General features: G+C 44.7%; 1 protein-coding gene across 2 annotated transcripts in view; it reads left to right on the forward strand.

Moving 5' to 3' along the window:
• CDYL2 (chromodomain Y like 2) overlaps positions 1–14,710 on the forward strand; it is a 315,741-nt gene that overhangs the window by 275,495 nt on the left and 25,536 nt on the right. For both annotated transcript variants that reach the window (XM_057534002.1, XM_057534003.1), the window contains exon 3: positions 13,875–14,092. In XM_057534002.1, the coding sequence (XP_057389985.1) occupies positions 13,875–14,092 (218 nt within the window). The remainder of the gene's footprint in view (positions 1–13,874; positions 14,093–14,710) is intronic.

The raw sequence follows: 14,710 nt of genomic DNA on the forward strand, positions 1-14,710 counted from the left end.
TCTCCTTTCTTAGGTGGCAGGCTTGCTGCTGATGGGGCCTCCCCCTTTACTCAAAGGCATGCTTTCCTCCCTACCGCCATGTGCCCTGTTGCCTTCTCATCAGCACTAGGATATTCATTGTCATTCCGTTCATGTCAACCAGCAAGGCAAACTCAAGAGGCCCCACTTCTGGGTGGTGGGGTGCCTGACCCTGTCACTTGTGTCCTCAGCGGTAGTCAGAGTTGGCTCTTCCGAGATCATTAGCCTTCTGAGATCATTATTTTTTCCTACAATTCAGTAGGGAAAAAGAGGCATTTACTTTATACCCACTGTGTGCTGGGAACTGGGGATTACAGATGACAAGCCTCATCTTCCAAAGAACTTATTAAGCTAATTAAGGGATCAGATGCTCCCAGGTGGCCAGCTGCAAAGCCGAGTGTGCTGAGCGCTCGGGAAGAGCCCAGACAGACCACCATCGGGGCCCCCAGGGGTGGCTATTCCTGGGGAAGAAGAGTCAGCTGCCTGGAAGAGAAGCATTTCAGGTGGCCCCGAGGATTCCAGGTGTGAAGGTGGACGGAAGCAGCATTCTGGGCCAAGGGGCAGCTGAAGATGGCCCAGAAGCAGGAAACTTCACATCATCCTGGAAATGAGGGTGTTTAATGGGTAGGAGTGGGAGATGAGCTTCGAAAATAGGGTGAGGCCAGAAGGTAGAGTTTGTGAGCAGAGGAGTGACAGAAACAGATGAGAAAATGACTTTTGGGTGGGGTCGCTTTCTGCTTTGGAGACCCTGGGGAGTCTTTTGCCGGGTGCCAGTGTTCTGGTCTAATAGTGCCTTGAGCATCGGCGTGGCCTTGGGTGGGGTTTAACCCAGGAGCTGTGATTTCACCTGTAGAAAAGTTTCCTTTTAATTGGGTTATTTTACATTTTGAATTCAGGCTCTGCTGTTTAAAACATTTAGACAGCTGACAATAGACATCGTCAGATGTACGACCATCATCACTCCTGACAGTTTGAAGTGATTCGGGAGCCTAAGCTTTCTTGAAATTCCTAGTGTATAGATTTTATAGGGCATGATTATAACATGCCAGATGGCGACTGACGTGGCTAAGGAAGATTTTCTTTTAATTGGGCCAATTTATTTTTTAATACAATTTTAAAGATTACAGTCCATTTATAGTTATTACAAAATATTGGCTGTATCCCCCATGTTGTACAGTACATCTCTGAGCCTGATTACATCCAATAGTTTGTGCCTCCCACTTTCCAACACCTATACTGCCGCTTCCCTACCCCTGGTAACCACTAGTTTGTTCTTTAGGTCCGAGTCTGCTTTTTTGGTAATATTCACTAGTTTGTTGTATTTTTTCAGATCCCACATATAAGTGATATACAGTATTTGTCTTTCTCTGACTTATTTCACTTAGCGTAATGCCTTAAAGAAGATTTTTTTTTTTTTAATGTACCTGTAAATTCAAGCCTTGCTGTTGAATTCAGCTCTGAGATCAGGGATTCTGTCCATGGTGACAGTTAGGGGCTGGGACATTGACCAGCTGTGAAGTGACTGGTGCAGGTACTGAGTGTATGTTGGGCTCTTTGAACTCGTGATTGGAGGGTGTTTCCAACTTCAGCACTGCCCCCGGCCCACCCACCCACCTCTAGAGATCTGACCCCCAGCCCCGCTTCTGCGGAAAGGCGCCGCCGTCCCCACCTGCGGCATCTGTTGGCGGCACCTCATGCCTTCTGACGGGCAGAGACAAGAAGGCCCCGGTGTGGTAACGCTGCACTCTCATACTTCCCCTCCCAGTGCACCCTCAGACCGGTCCACGCTTTAGGGATCTCCGGTGAGTCAACCACAGACCAGGAAATGGTTCTCAAGCGCAAAAACTATCACTTTCTCTTCTAAGAACTGCAGCTGGAAAACCCTAACCCCGCAGTCAACAAAGGACGGTTTCCGTCAACTGAGGAACTGACGAGTCTTCTCTCGTGTTTCTTTTAAGCCTCCCCTCTGCCCAACCCTCTCCCCAGCTTGCAACCGAAGGTGCTCCAGTGTGAAGTGCCCTCTGGGGACTCCCAGCCCTCCCTTATCTCTGTGAATCGTGTCTGCTCCCCGAGATGGTGATCGTGACGGGGATGCTGGGGGAAAAGGACCAGAAGGGAGGTGCCTAACATTCGCACCTTTTTGTGGGGACAGCAGCAGATCCATCACAGTTTCCTTATCCTGCTCTCCAGCCTCTCGCTCTCACTCTCCCAGTTTTGGTTAGGAGATATAAACTTCTCTAGGTCCTCTGTTATGTGTTTAGCACTTGTTCCTTTGTCCACCCATTCATTTATGCAGCAATGATTGAGCCACTTCTGTGTGCTGGGTTGCGCTGGGTCTAAAGATGCAGGAATGGCTAACATGGCTCTTACCTTTAAGAATCTGTGTGCAGGTGAAGAGGGAGCCAGACGCGCCAGAAAAGGTATGTCAGGATTTGCAAGGTATGCAAGGTAATTATCCTGCAGCGTGATTACCTGCACTGTCCAGTACGGCAGCCACCAGCCACATGTGGTTGAAGTTAGAATTCAGTGCATTAAAATTAGATGAAAGTTTTTAAGTTTCAATAGCCATATGTGGCTGTTGGCTAGTCTGTTGAGCAGTGCAGATATCAAACATTTCCAGCATTGTAGGGGGTTCTCTAGGACAGCGCTGAATCAGACTGTAAGTTCTTAAGCGCGGGATCCATCGCTCTGCCCATCAGTGTATCCCAGGAGCCAGGTTTGTCCTAGACACTCATGAACTGCATGCTGAATGGACGGAGGGAGGGGCAGTAAAGGCTGTAAAAAAAAAAAAAAAAAAAAAAGGATGTACCAGCAGCCACTAGAAGAGGGATGAGCTTCTCTGGAAGAATTCCTAAGCAGGTCACAGCAGAGCTGCGTTGAGAAGGACGAGGAGACCATTACGAGAGTGACTCTGGTCTTGAGATGTCTTCCTTCTGTGTCCTGATGGCTCACACCCCAAAAAAGTGTTACTATATTCTTCGCAAGGGAAGGAAAGTTCATAGCGCTCACACCGCGTTCTCTGCCTGAGCATCTTTGAGAGGTGAGGTCTTGCCTGCCTGTTGTGAAGCAGAAGGGCCAGGTGTGATGTAAGTACGAGTTAGTCATCTAGGTGTGAGAGCAACCTGATTTCAGGAAACGTTCCTATGTGTGCGACTAATACCAAGATTTGGAAGTGTGACCAAGAGGCTGAGAAATGAACATGGAACATGTTTCAGAATCAGGAGTGTCAAATACAAGGTCGCCATGTGGTGTGAGGAGGCTGCTGCAGGTAGTTTCCTTTGTTTGTTTTCTGCTCATTCATTCGCGTGATGGACGCTGCGTTGAGCAGTGCTGCCTTCCAGGCACTGTGCTCAGTCCTGCAGACACAGAGTGAGTGACTCTCAGATTTGTCCCCGAAGAGCCCGCCCTTAGGTGGAGACATCAGGTAGGTACAGAGATGGTGATGATGCAGTAAAACGAGCTCGGCTTGGTAACAGTTCCATGTGACACTGGAGCCAGGTGTAGCACCCAGATTTTCCTTCCTGCTTTGTTCGGTGAGCTCTTGGGAAGAAAAGCAGAATATCCCTCAGAGCCAGCACCAGCAGGAGGGCCCGAGACCAGTGTTGGGTTTCTGAGTCTTGTTGCTTGAGTCAAGCATCACTTTTGAAGTCAAGATTCTTAGAGTTTGAACCCTATTCTGACCCTTCCTAGTGGCATGACCTTCGGTTTTGCTTTTCTCACCTCTAAAATGTGGCTGAAACGATGTCTTATAGGGTTCTTCTTAGGATTGGACGACGTAAGCTATGTGAATCACATAATAAGCACTCAGCAAAATAGGATTGTTCCATTACGGTGAGGAATCGAGAGAAAGGACTTTGAGGATGGTGCTGTACCAACCTTGGAAGTAGCCATCGCGGATTGTTCCGGGCAGGTGTAGATGGCTCCGAGCCCAGTTGCCCACGACAATCAAAGAGCTGCCCAAGATCCTAAATAAGACTAGGTGTGAAAGCAGCACAGATGACGCACCCTCCCCTGGGGATAGCATCCTTTGGTGTCCTGTCTGAACTTCTCCTTCCTTCCTCGACGTCCAGAGGAAGCTTGGTGCTCTTCGGTGCTGGGGTTTGACATGTTCCTGGTGGAGAACGTAGGCACGGACGCTGAGCCCTGCCTGGAGTGGCTAATGCTGCGTGCAGCGGTGTCCTGTGGTCTGTCCCTCGTCTGTCCAGTCCTCTGTGGCCTCCTCCAGACCTTTACCCTCTGTCCTCCCAGAAAGCTCACCCCTCGTCCCGGGACAGCTTCTGTTTTTCTTTGTGTATCTTACAAACTGCAGTGCATTTTCTGACACACCTCTTCCTGCCTCACAGTGACAACTGTGCACCATTTCTTGACACTTTATGAGTATTTCCACCATTTCTCAGTTGATTGGGCAGGTTTCCTTCTCCCGCTAGCTAAGTTGAGATGCCTTTTTCAGTCTTCAAGAGTCTCTCCTTAGGGAACCTTCCACACACCTGGATTTTTTATTCTTTTCTCCAATCTGATCATCTCTATCTTTTAATATAGGAGTCTAACCTGTTCACAAATTAATGTGATTATTAATATATTTGGAATTTTTTCTATTCTATTTTGCATTTTAATATTATCATTCTGTTTCTCTGCTTGCTCTCCCATCCCCAGCCCCTACCCTTTCATACTTTTAAAGTGAATTGGTACATTTTATATATTCCGTCTCCCTGAGCTGACTTGGAAGCTAACCATAGATTGTATTTGTATTCTTAAATTTTAGCATACATACTCAACTATGAATTTTTTCTAATAGATGTGATATCCTCCTATTGATATAACAAGGAGGACCCTACTTGGTTTTAACTTCTCAATGAGCCTCTTGTTTTTGTTTTGTCCACTCAGTGTTGTTAAACACCAAAAACTATTTTTATTATTTTTGCAGCTAGGAATTACATTTACTAAATTAAAAATAATCAACTGTGTTTCTTTTATCTCTTGTCTTCCTATGAATTAACTTTTTGATTTGCTGAAGTTTCTCTTTATAATTCTTTTAGAGTCTGTGGTAGATAAACTTTTAGTTTTGGGGAATCTGAAAATACCCATTTCTTGGTCCTTTAAATGTGGTTTTAGCTGGGTATAAAATTTTTGGTTGATAGTTATTTTCTCTCAGCATTTTGATGATAATTCATTTTGTTCAGGCCTCTGTCACTGCTTGTAAATAATAAGTTGAAAATAATTTCAAACTTATAGCAAACATTGTAAGCCTTTTTGGATTTACCAGTTTTTAACGTTTTGCCACGTTTGCTCTCTCTTTCTCTGTATGTGTATGTGTGTTTCTGTACATGTATATGTAGATATATAGACTCACACATATGTACACACTTAGAACTTATATACAAATGATTATACAGATTATATACAAATTATTATTCTTTTTCTGAACCATTTGAGTGTAGATTGCATACATCATGCCTCTTTACCCAGTAATATTTTTTGTGGTTTGTTTTATGTTTGTTTGTTTTTATTGAAGTATAGTTGATTTACAATGTTGTGTTAGTTTCAGGCGTACAGCAAAGTGATTCAGTTTTTCATATATATATGTGTGTGTATACACACACATACACACACACACACATATATATATACATATATATATCGTTTTTCAGATTCTTTTCCATTATAGGTTATTACAAGATATTGAATATAGTTCCCTGTGCTAAACTCCTAATTTATCCCTCCCTCCCTCCCCAGTGATATTTAGTATAGGTATTTCTAAGAAAAAGGATATTCTCAAGTCAACACAGTACAGTTATGAAATTCAAGAAATTTAACATTGATAGAATCCTTTTATCTAATCTTTGGTTCTTATTCCATTTTTTCCTATTATCCCAGTAATGTTCTTTAGATTATTTTTTCCTCCAATATAGAATCCAGGCCAGAATCCCATGATGACTTTAGTTGTCATGTCTCTTTAGTTCCCTTTAATCTGGAGCAGTTCCTTGGTCTTCTGTTGTCTTCAGTAACACTGGCATTTTTGAAGAATACCATCCAGTTATTTTACAGAATGTTCCTCATTTTGAGTCTGTCTGATGTTTCCTTAAGACTAGATTCAAGTTATTCATCTCCACTGAAATACTTGGTATGATGTTATTTCCTCTGTCTTACCCATCCATCTCTTTCCTTCTTTCCTTCTTCCCTTCCTTCCTTCCTCCCTCCCTCCCTCCCTCCCTCCTTCTCATCTATCTATCTATCATCATCATCTCTATCTATTATCAGTTAAGACTTGAAGATTATTATTTTATGCAATGGTTTATAATCCCATTTCTTCCCCTTATTTACTTTTATGTTCAAATTGTCCTATATTTGGCCAATGGGAACCCCTCCAAGCTGCCTCATATGTCCTTTTGACATGCCTGGTTATTTTTTTGGTCACTTCCTTACTTCCAGGTACAATAAGACTTTCCAGCCCACTTTGTACCTTGCCTGTCCCAGCCCTGGAAGCAGCCATTTCTCTGGGAAGTCCTGGATTATTTTAGTGGGGATGGTATTTAGAAGCCAACATCTGGGGTCTAAGTGTGCTCATTGCTATGAGATCTTCATTTTTTCTAAGCCCTTTCAGCTAATGGAGCTAGGAAATAGATATAATTTTAAAAGCTGTGAGTTCATACTGATACCTCCAATTTCCTTCTAATCCCACTGAGTTCTTCCTTGCCTTCCCACATTCCATATTTGTGTGTCCCTTCTTCCACAGAGAGAACCCTGTTTCTCCATAACATCGCACAATTACTCATTTGCTCACCCTATAATTCTCATAAAATAATTTTAGAATTGCTCCACCCTTACCCTTATGAAAAGCAAACCCACTAAGAAGAATTCAAGATTTGTTTGAGGGTATATAAGTCATTGTATTGAGTCCAAAAGTTATTTGTATTGATTGTCCTCCCCCTTGAATAAATAAGTACTACATGATCCATGGTTGGTTGCATCCATGGATGCAGAACTGTGGACACAGAGGACCAACTGTAAAGTTATATGCAGATTTTCTACTGCATGAGGTTGGCGCCCCTAACCCCTGCGTTGTTCAAAGGTCAGCTTTACTCAGAGAAGTGTAGAAGAGAACTATACTCCTTCCCCATCCCTTCTGCTCTATTCTGTCAACCACTGTGGGTATCCAGTTTCATTGTTTTCTGACTTATTCTTCCTCTGTTTCTTTTTGCAAAAATAAACAGATTTATCTATTCTCCCTTCTTTCTTACACTAAAGGTAAAATACTTTTATACCTTGCCTCTCTTTACTTGAAGATATGTTTTGGGAATCACTCATTAATTCATAGAAATAGTTTTCATTCTTTTTACAGCTGCATGGTATTCCATTGTGTGGATACACCATAGTTTACATCCCTAATCTATGCTTGGAAGTTTAGGTAGTTCCGATATTTTGCAATTGTGAATAATGCTGTAAGGAATAATATATATAATAATAATAATAGTAATAAATATATATATTTTTTGGTATATTTTTATGTTATGTTTCCAGAAGTGGGATTGCTATGTTGAGAGTACATGCATGAACAGTTTTCTCACATGTCGCCAAATTCCCTTCCATAGTAGTTGTACCATTTTGCATTCCACCCACAATTAAGAGAATGCCCAACTCCCCACATCCTCTCTAGAAGAGTATAGTGTCAAGATTCTGAACTTTTGCCAAGTGAATGGGTAAGAAATGGTATCTCAGTGTAGTTTTAACTTTCATTTCTTTTATTACGAGTTTTAGTTTGCATTATTCTTTTGAGTGAAGATGAAATCTTTTTTTACGTTTAAGGGCTATTTTTATGTAGTATTTGTGGATTATCTGTCCATGTCTTCTGTCCGTTTTTTTCCTGGAGGAATTTTGGTCTTTTTGTCCTCACTGTTTAAAATTTCTTTACAATTTGAGGATCTTTTATCTGTGATATGCAAATTTTTTCCTGTTTGTCATTTGCTTTTTAATTAGTTCTTTACCTTACCCCTGTGCTCTTTTCCTTTCTGTCTGCTTTTGTCTGAGAATTTCTTGTTTATTTTAAATGACTCTTTTTCTCACATCTGTCACTTTTAGCATTCTAAACATTCTTATTCTAAAGTTCTTGTCAGATTGTCTCATAATATTCAATTTATCTGATTTGGATTCATTCATGTCACCAGTATTGATTTTATTGGCTAGAATTCTGAGCATTAGATATCTTCCTATTTCAGAATTTTGGTGTACAGGCTCATTTCAAGAGGGAAGTTGGTTTTTGTCTTTCTTTGCTTCCTGTCTCTCCCTCCACCTGGCGCAGAGCTCCCGATAAAGCCTTGGCCGTGGACAGCACGTGGTTTTGTCACTGTTGTTCTGCCTTCGTGGGAGGGCATCACGCCATCGCCTGGCTTCCATCCCCTGGATCCCTCCTCCCATCTCGAGTGGGAGGCTTGGTTTCTGCTGCCCCCTGGGTCCCCTTCCCGCCCAGCACCCCTGGCCCCCACCCCTACGTCGAGCTTTGTGCTGATGCTCTGCCTCACACACACAGAGATGGTTGTTTGTGAGCGCAGTGTTGTCTCTGTCACCTCTGCACGTCTGGAGCAGAGGGGCTGTGTCAGAGCATGATTTTATGGAGCCTTCCTAATGGGAAATACTCCTTTGTACTCTGAAGGAAGGAATGTGAGAAGGCTTGAAGGGAGTGGAAGGAAGGAAACTAGCCTGATTCGGGGAGTGGGGGGGCAGGTCCTTTGTCCCAGAAGCACAGCACGTGTCCCTACACTTCGCAATCATCCACGTGCGGGAAGTGGGAGCACAGAGGAGGGATAGTGACCTCCAGCCTCGCAGCCCTGAGAGGACGGGGTGTGGGGCTTTGAACGCCGGCCACCACTGGGTTTTCACTCTGGCCTTCGGGCTCACCAGGGTGTTCACCCATCTCTCCTGGGTCTGTTCCCCGGGCTTGGAGGGAGCGTGTGGGGCTGGGAGTGCGAGAGGCGGGGCTACAAGGACTCACCAGCTAATTCCTCATTTTTGGAATGACTTGGCATCCTTTAGCTAACATTTCTGCAGTGCCTGGAATGAGCCAGGCACTTGCTAATCCCATATCGGTTCCTTAGTTAAATTAGCTCTGAACAACCCTGAAAAGCAGGTACCACTAACCCCATCTTATGACAAAGGAGACAGCACTCAAGGGCTCGTGTGGCTTCTAGCTTCTCCTGATGAGCAAACACAGGGCTGGGATTCCCATGCTGTCTGGCTGCAAAGCCCCAAACTTCTATGCTTCCGGCATGTTCTATTTCCCATGGTGCCTTCCCCGCCAGCCTGCCCCCATCTCTCCAGAGGCATGGTGCCCCAGAAGAGGAGCGGGCTTGAGAGCACCTCCGTGTGAGGTCAGAGTTAGGTCCAGAAAGGTAACTTAACGCAGCTGTACGTGAGTGAATCCGGGCCCTCACGGAGGCTTCCTCCCTTCCCTGGCCCAGAGATGGTGCATCTTCTAAGTCACCATTGGAGATGTGAGCCATGTGTCCTAATAGAGAATAAACAGATCTGTTTTCCTCACATAGTTTTATGGATTATTTGGTCAGATGGTCCCTTAGGGGCCGCTTCCCCTTATGCTTTAACAGAAAGACCATGGGCTCCTTCACAGAGAACCCCCCCATCCAGTATTTTTTATCATGTCACCCTATCTTTTCCCATCTGTCATTATTGTAACTATTAGTCTGCTTGTTTACTTTCCATCTCCCACGCCTGAAGCAAGCTCTGGGACAGCATGGACCTTATTTCTCTGATTTTTGTTTCATCTCCAACATCTAGTTTTATAGCTGGCCCATAGGAGGTGATAACTAATTAGATTTTTAAAAATTTATTTATTTTTATTTTTGGCTGCATTGGGTCTTGGTTGCTGTGTGCAGACTTTCTCTTGTTGCGGTGTGCAGGGGTTGCTTCTCGTTGTGGTGTGCAGGCTTCTCATTGCGGTGGCTTCTCCTGTTGCGGAGCACGGGCTCTAGGTGCACGGGCTCAGTAGTTGTGGCACGCGGGCTCAGTAGTTGTGGCTCGTGGGCTCGGTAGTTGTGGCTCACGGGCTCTAGAGCACAGGCTCAGTAGCTGTGGCGCACGGGCTTAGTTGCTCCACGGCATGTGGGATCTTCCTGGACCAGGACTCGAACCCGTGTCCCCTGCATTGGCAGGCGGATTCTTAACCACTGCGCCACCAGGGAAGCCCCTAATTAGATTTTGAATTACTGAAGAAAAGGAGAGGCAGATGCCTCTAATCCTGGCTCTGCCACTTAAAACCTTCACGGCTCCCAGCAAGTGACTCACTTTTCCTTATCTGCAAAGTGGACTAAGAATGACAGTTTTGTAGGACTGTTGAGGAATTTAGAGGCAGCGTACAGAGCTGCTCAGAAAAGGTAACCCTCAGGTCCTCCTCCTTAATATCACTGTAAAGCAGCACCTTGACTTGGTTGTGGGGCAGGAGTTTAGTCGGACCTCTCCCAGCCCCGGGAAGCACTGATCTTCCCAAGCCCCGAGCTTCTGACTTCTCACGGGCAAGAGCTGGTGGCCGCTGAGAGCAGCTCCCGTGATGCGCTGACCTCTGCCAGCAGGTCCCCAGCACGGATCTGCCAGCTCTAATTAGGAAGCTTCTGCGGAGCTGGAGGTTTGGAGGTTGACCCTGAAGAAACAGCTCCCTTTACACAAGGCTTTTAATTAAATGCTCGCGTTTACTTTCCGGAGTTCATTGAATCATTTACTCACATCACAGTGTTTGAGGAAGGCCAGTTGCTATGGGTGATGGAAGAGTACAAAATGAGGAGGCTTCTTGGAGGCTGTCAGGTGACACAGGCACTGCTGCTTCTGTGCCCCTTTGGGGCTGGGCGCTCGTCTGTGTGAGGACGGGGTATGCAGGGAAAGGGTCCAGGGAAGCATTTCCTGGTCCCTGCCTTTGACTTGGTTCTTGAGATTCCAAGACCCCCCCATGCTAACTAAGAATCTGAGTTCACCTTGACGTTATCCAGCCCTGGTTCTCAAAGCCTGGTCACTGGAGCAGGGGCAACAGCTTGGGGTGGGCCCAGCAGGCTGGTTTAACAGTTCTCCAGGTGACCCGGATCCCTGCTCAAGTGTAAGAACAACTGGGGACTTCCCTGGTGGTCCAGTGGGTAAGACTCCGCACTCCCAATGCAGGGGGCCTGGGGTTGATCCCTGGTCAGGGAACTAGGTCCCGCATGCATGCTGCAACTAACAGTTTGCATGACGCAACTAAGAAGTCCGCATGCTGCAACTAAAAGATCCCACATGCTGCAACTAAGACTTGGCACAGCCAAAATAGATAGATAGATAGATAGATAGATAGATAGATAGGTGTGTTTCAAAGATGTTCATGATCTTTAAAAAAAAAAAGTGTAAGAACCACTGGTCCAGGGTCTCAAACCTGCCTATATGTCAGAATTGCCTGGGAAGTGGTTTTCTTGGGGGTTTTTTGTTTTGTTTTTTAAAGTTAACTTAATTTTAAAATGTACTCTTTAAAATAAACTTCACTTTTTGGGATTTCCAGAAAATTTGGAAAGATAATAGAGTTCATGTATACCCCATACTCAGTCTCTCCTAGTATTATGATCATCTTCACTAGTATGGTACATCTGTTGCAGCTGATGACCTGCTATTGATGCATCATTATCAACTAAAGTCCATACCTTATCCTAACGTCTGTTCCAAGATCCTGATCCCACATCACGTTTAGTCGTCATGTCTCCTTAGGATCCTCTGCACTGTGACAGTTTCTCAGACTTTCCTGGTTTTTAATGACCTTCACAGTTTTGAAGTATACTGATTAGGTATTTGTAGAACTCTTCTCCATTGGGATTTGTCTGACCTTTTCTGCATGATTAGACTGGGGTTGTAGGTTTCTGAGAGGAAGACCCCAGAGGTCCAGCGCCCTTCTCCTCACATCGTACCAGGGGTGCACACCATGCCATGACTTATCCCTGTTGGTGTTGGTCTTGATCACGGGGCCAACAAGGCTTTGACTTCTCCATCTGCCGCAGTCAGGTTTCTCCACTGTTACTCTGCCCCCTGAGCCCCCCAACTTTCTACACCGTTTGGAAGGAAGTCACTTTGTGCAGCCCGCCCTTAAAGAAGTTATGTTCTACCCCCTTGAGAGCAGAGCATCTACATAAACTGTTTGGAATTCTTCTCCATGGGAGATTTGGCTCTTGTCTCCCATTTATTCAATCTCATTGAATTATATCGGTATGGACTCATGGATATTTATTTTGTACTTTCAATTATAACGCAATACATACGACTTTATGTCGTTGCTCAAATTCTGCTGTCTTTGGCCATGGGGAGCTCTTTCAGTTGGCTCCTGTGTCCTTTTGACATGCCCCCATCATTGTGAAGGTGGTTGTTATTATTTATTTATTTATTATTATTCTTTTTTTAGTACTTCCTTCCTTTCAGCCTCTGAAAACTTATCTTGCATGTTTCTCGCCCCAGTCCTGGAATCAGCCATTTCTCCAGAGAGCCCTGGTTCCTTTTATTGAGAATGAAACCAAGCTCTGGGCCCCAGGTGTGCTCACTGCTATTGGGATGTCAGACTCTGGGCCCTCTCAGCTGACAGAGCAAGGAAATACACATGTATATACTAACCTGTTTGTACACGCTTATCTGTAAATATTTCTGAATCTAACCATCTGTATCTGTATTGAGTTCATACTGAGGTCTTCAATGCCCATCCATTATCACATTGCTCATTCTAGCCCCCTCCCCTTGCTTCTCTGTAAACTGCCACTCCAACACTGAGAAACCTTCTTCTTCCCATCTGCCATCCATTTATGTAATTGTTCAACTCCAGCATTCATGTATAATGTCAGAATTGTTAACTCGTACTTACCTCCATGAGATCAACTTTATCAGCTGGAGTACACTGCTTCTGTGCAGGTTATTTTGCCTTTAATTTTACAGACTCCACTCATTCCTAAAGTTACTTAGGTTAGCGCCTTCCCCCCCTATCCCTCTTCAGGGAGGTGGTTTCATACATTTGTCATACAGTTAGATTCTTTTATCACATTCTGCATTCCATCCTTGGATTCCCCCATCTCTTAATTTTTAAAAAAAAATTTTGCATACTTTAAGGTTCACTGTCTATGCTGTAGTTCTTCAGGTTTCGACAAATGCTTTATGTCTCATATTCACCATCATAGTATCATATAGAGTAGTTTCACTGCCCTCAAAAAATCCCCTACGCTTCACCAATTCCACCCTCCTCTTATTCCACCTGAACCCCTGGCAACCACTGATCTTTTTACTGTTTCTATACTTTTGCCTTTTCTAGAATGTCACATAGTTGGAATCATGTAATGTGTAGCCTTTTCAGAGTGGCTTCTTAGTAATACGCATTTCAGATTCATTCATGTATTTTTGTGGCTTGATAATGAATTTCTTTTTATGCCAAATATTCTGTTGTGTGAATGAACCAGAGTTTGTTTATCCATTCACCTAGTAAAGGGCATATTGGTTGCTTCTGATTTTTGGTTATTATGAGTAAAGCTGCAGTCTTTTGGTTTTGTTTGTTTGTTTTGTTTCGTGGCCGTTGTTGGGTTCCCCGTTGCTGAAGGCACCCAAGCAGAAGCTGGGTGCTCACGGGTGGATGTGTGGGAGAGGGAATCAAGGATTGCATGGGGTCATTCACAGAGAGCCCTGTCTGTGCTCTTCCAAGTTTGGAGATGTAGCCGTTAAGCCCCAGGCCCTTCACCACCCAGAGCAGAGCTGAGCACGGGTCCCGGCCACATCGGACCCTTTCCGTGAAAATCTGAGCGTTCTCTGATGACACTCCTGTGTGACTGTTCCCCAGTCAGTTTCTCACTTTGTTCCTCTGATTTTGGAAGGCTCTGCTCTGACCAACGGGGGACTAAACCTGCACAGCCCAGTGAAGAGGAAGCTGGAAACGGAGAAGGACTACGTCTTTGACAAGAGGCTCAGGTACAGCGTCCGCCAGAACGAAAGCAACTGTCGCTTTCGGGACATTGTCGTGCGGAAGGAAGAGGGCTTCACGCACATCCTGCTGTCCAGCCAGACCTCGGACAACAACGCGCTGACCCCTGAGGTGAGGGGGCAGGATGGGGGGGGGGGGTGTCACTCTGAGGCAGTCACGGTAGGGCGCTGGCTCTCTCTCTGTGCCCTCAGGAGCTGATGGAGACAGCCAACACTCGTGCAGACTTGACCGCGGGACCCAATTTGCTAATCACCTTACATATTTTATCCATCTGATCTTTATGACCAGTAACCATATTATCCCATTTTGAAGATGAGGACCCCAGTAAACAGACAGATTCAATAAACTGATTGTGGTCACAGAATTAGTCAGTATTAGCCCCAGAAACCAAGCATCATATCTTGGGCTTTTCCAGTGAAACTGCATTATAATCAGCATGTCACATTTCTTTGCTTTAGATGGCATTATATTCACTCAGCTCGCTTATAGTTTTTTTTAATTGAGATGTAATTCACATACCATAAATTTTACCCTTTTAAAATGTACCATTCAGTGGTGGTTAGTATATTCACCAGGTTGTGTAGCCATCGGCACTCATTCCAGAACATTTCCATCACCCCCGAAGGAAACCCTGTGCCCATTAACCCCATTCTCCCCCCACCCAAGTCCCCGGCAACCACTAATCTCCTTTCTGTCTCTGTGGATTTGCCTATTCTGCACATTTCGTAT

This window comes from Balaenoptera acutorostrata, chromosome 19 (assembly GCF_949987535.1).
Source record: "Balaenoptera acutorostrata chromosome 19, mBalAcu1.1, whole genome shotgun sequence".
NCBI lineage: Eukaryota > Metazoa > Chordata > Mammalia > Artiodactyla > Balaenopteridae > Balaenoptera > Balaenoptera acutorostrata.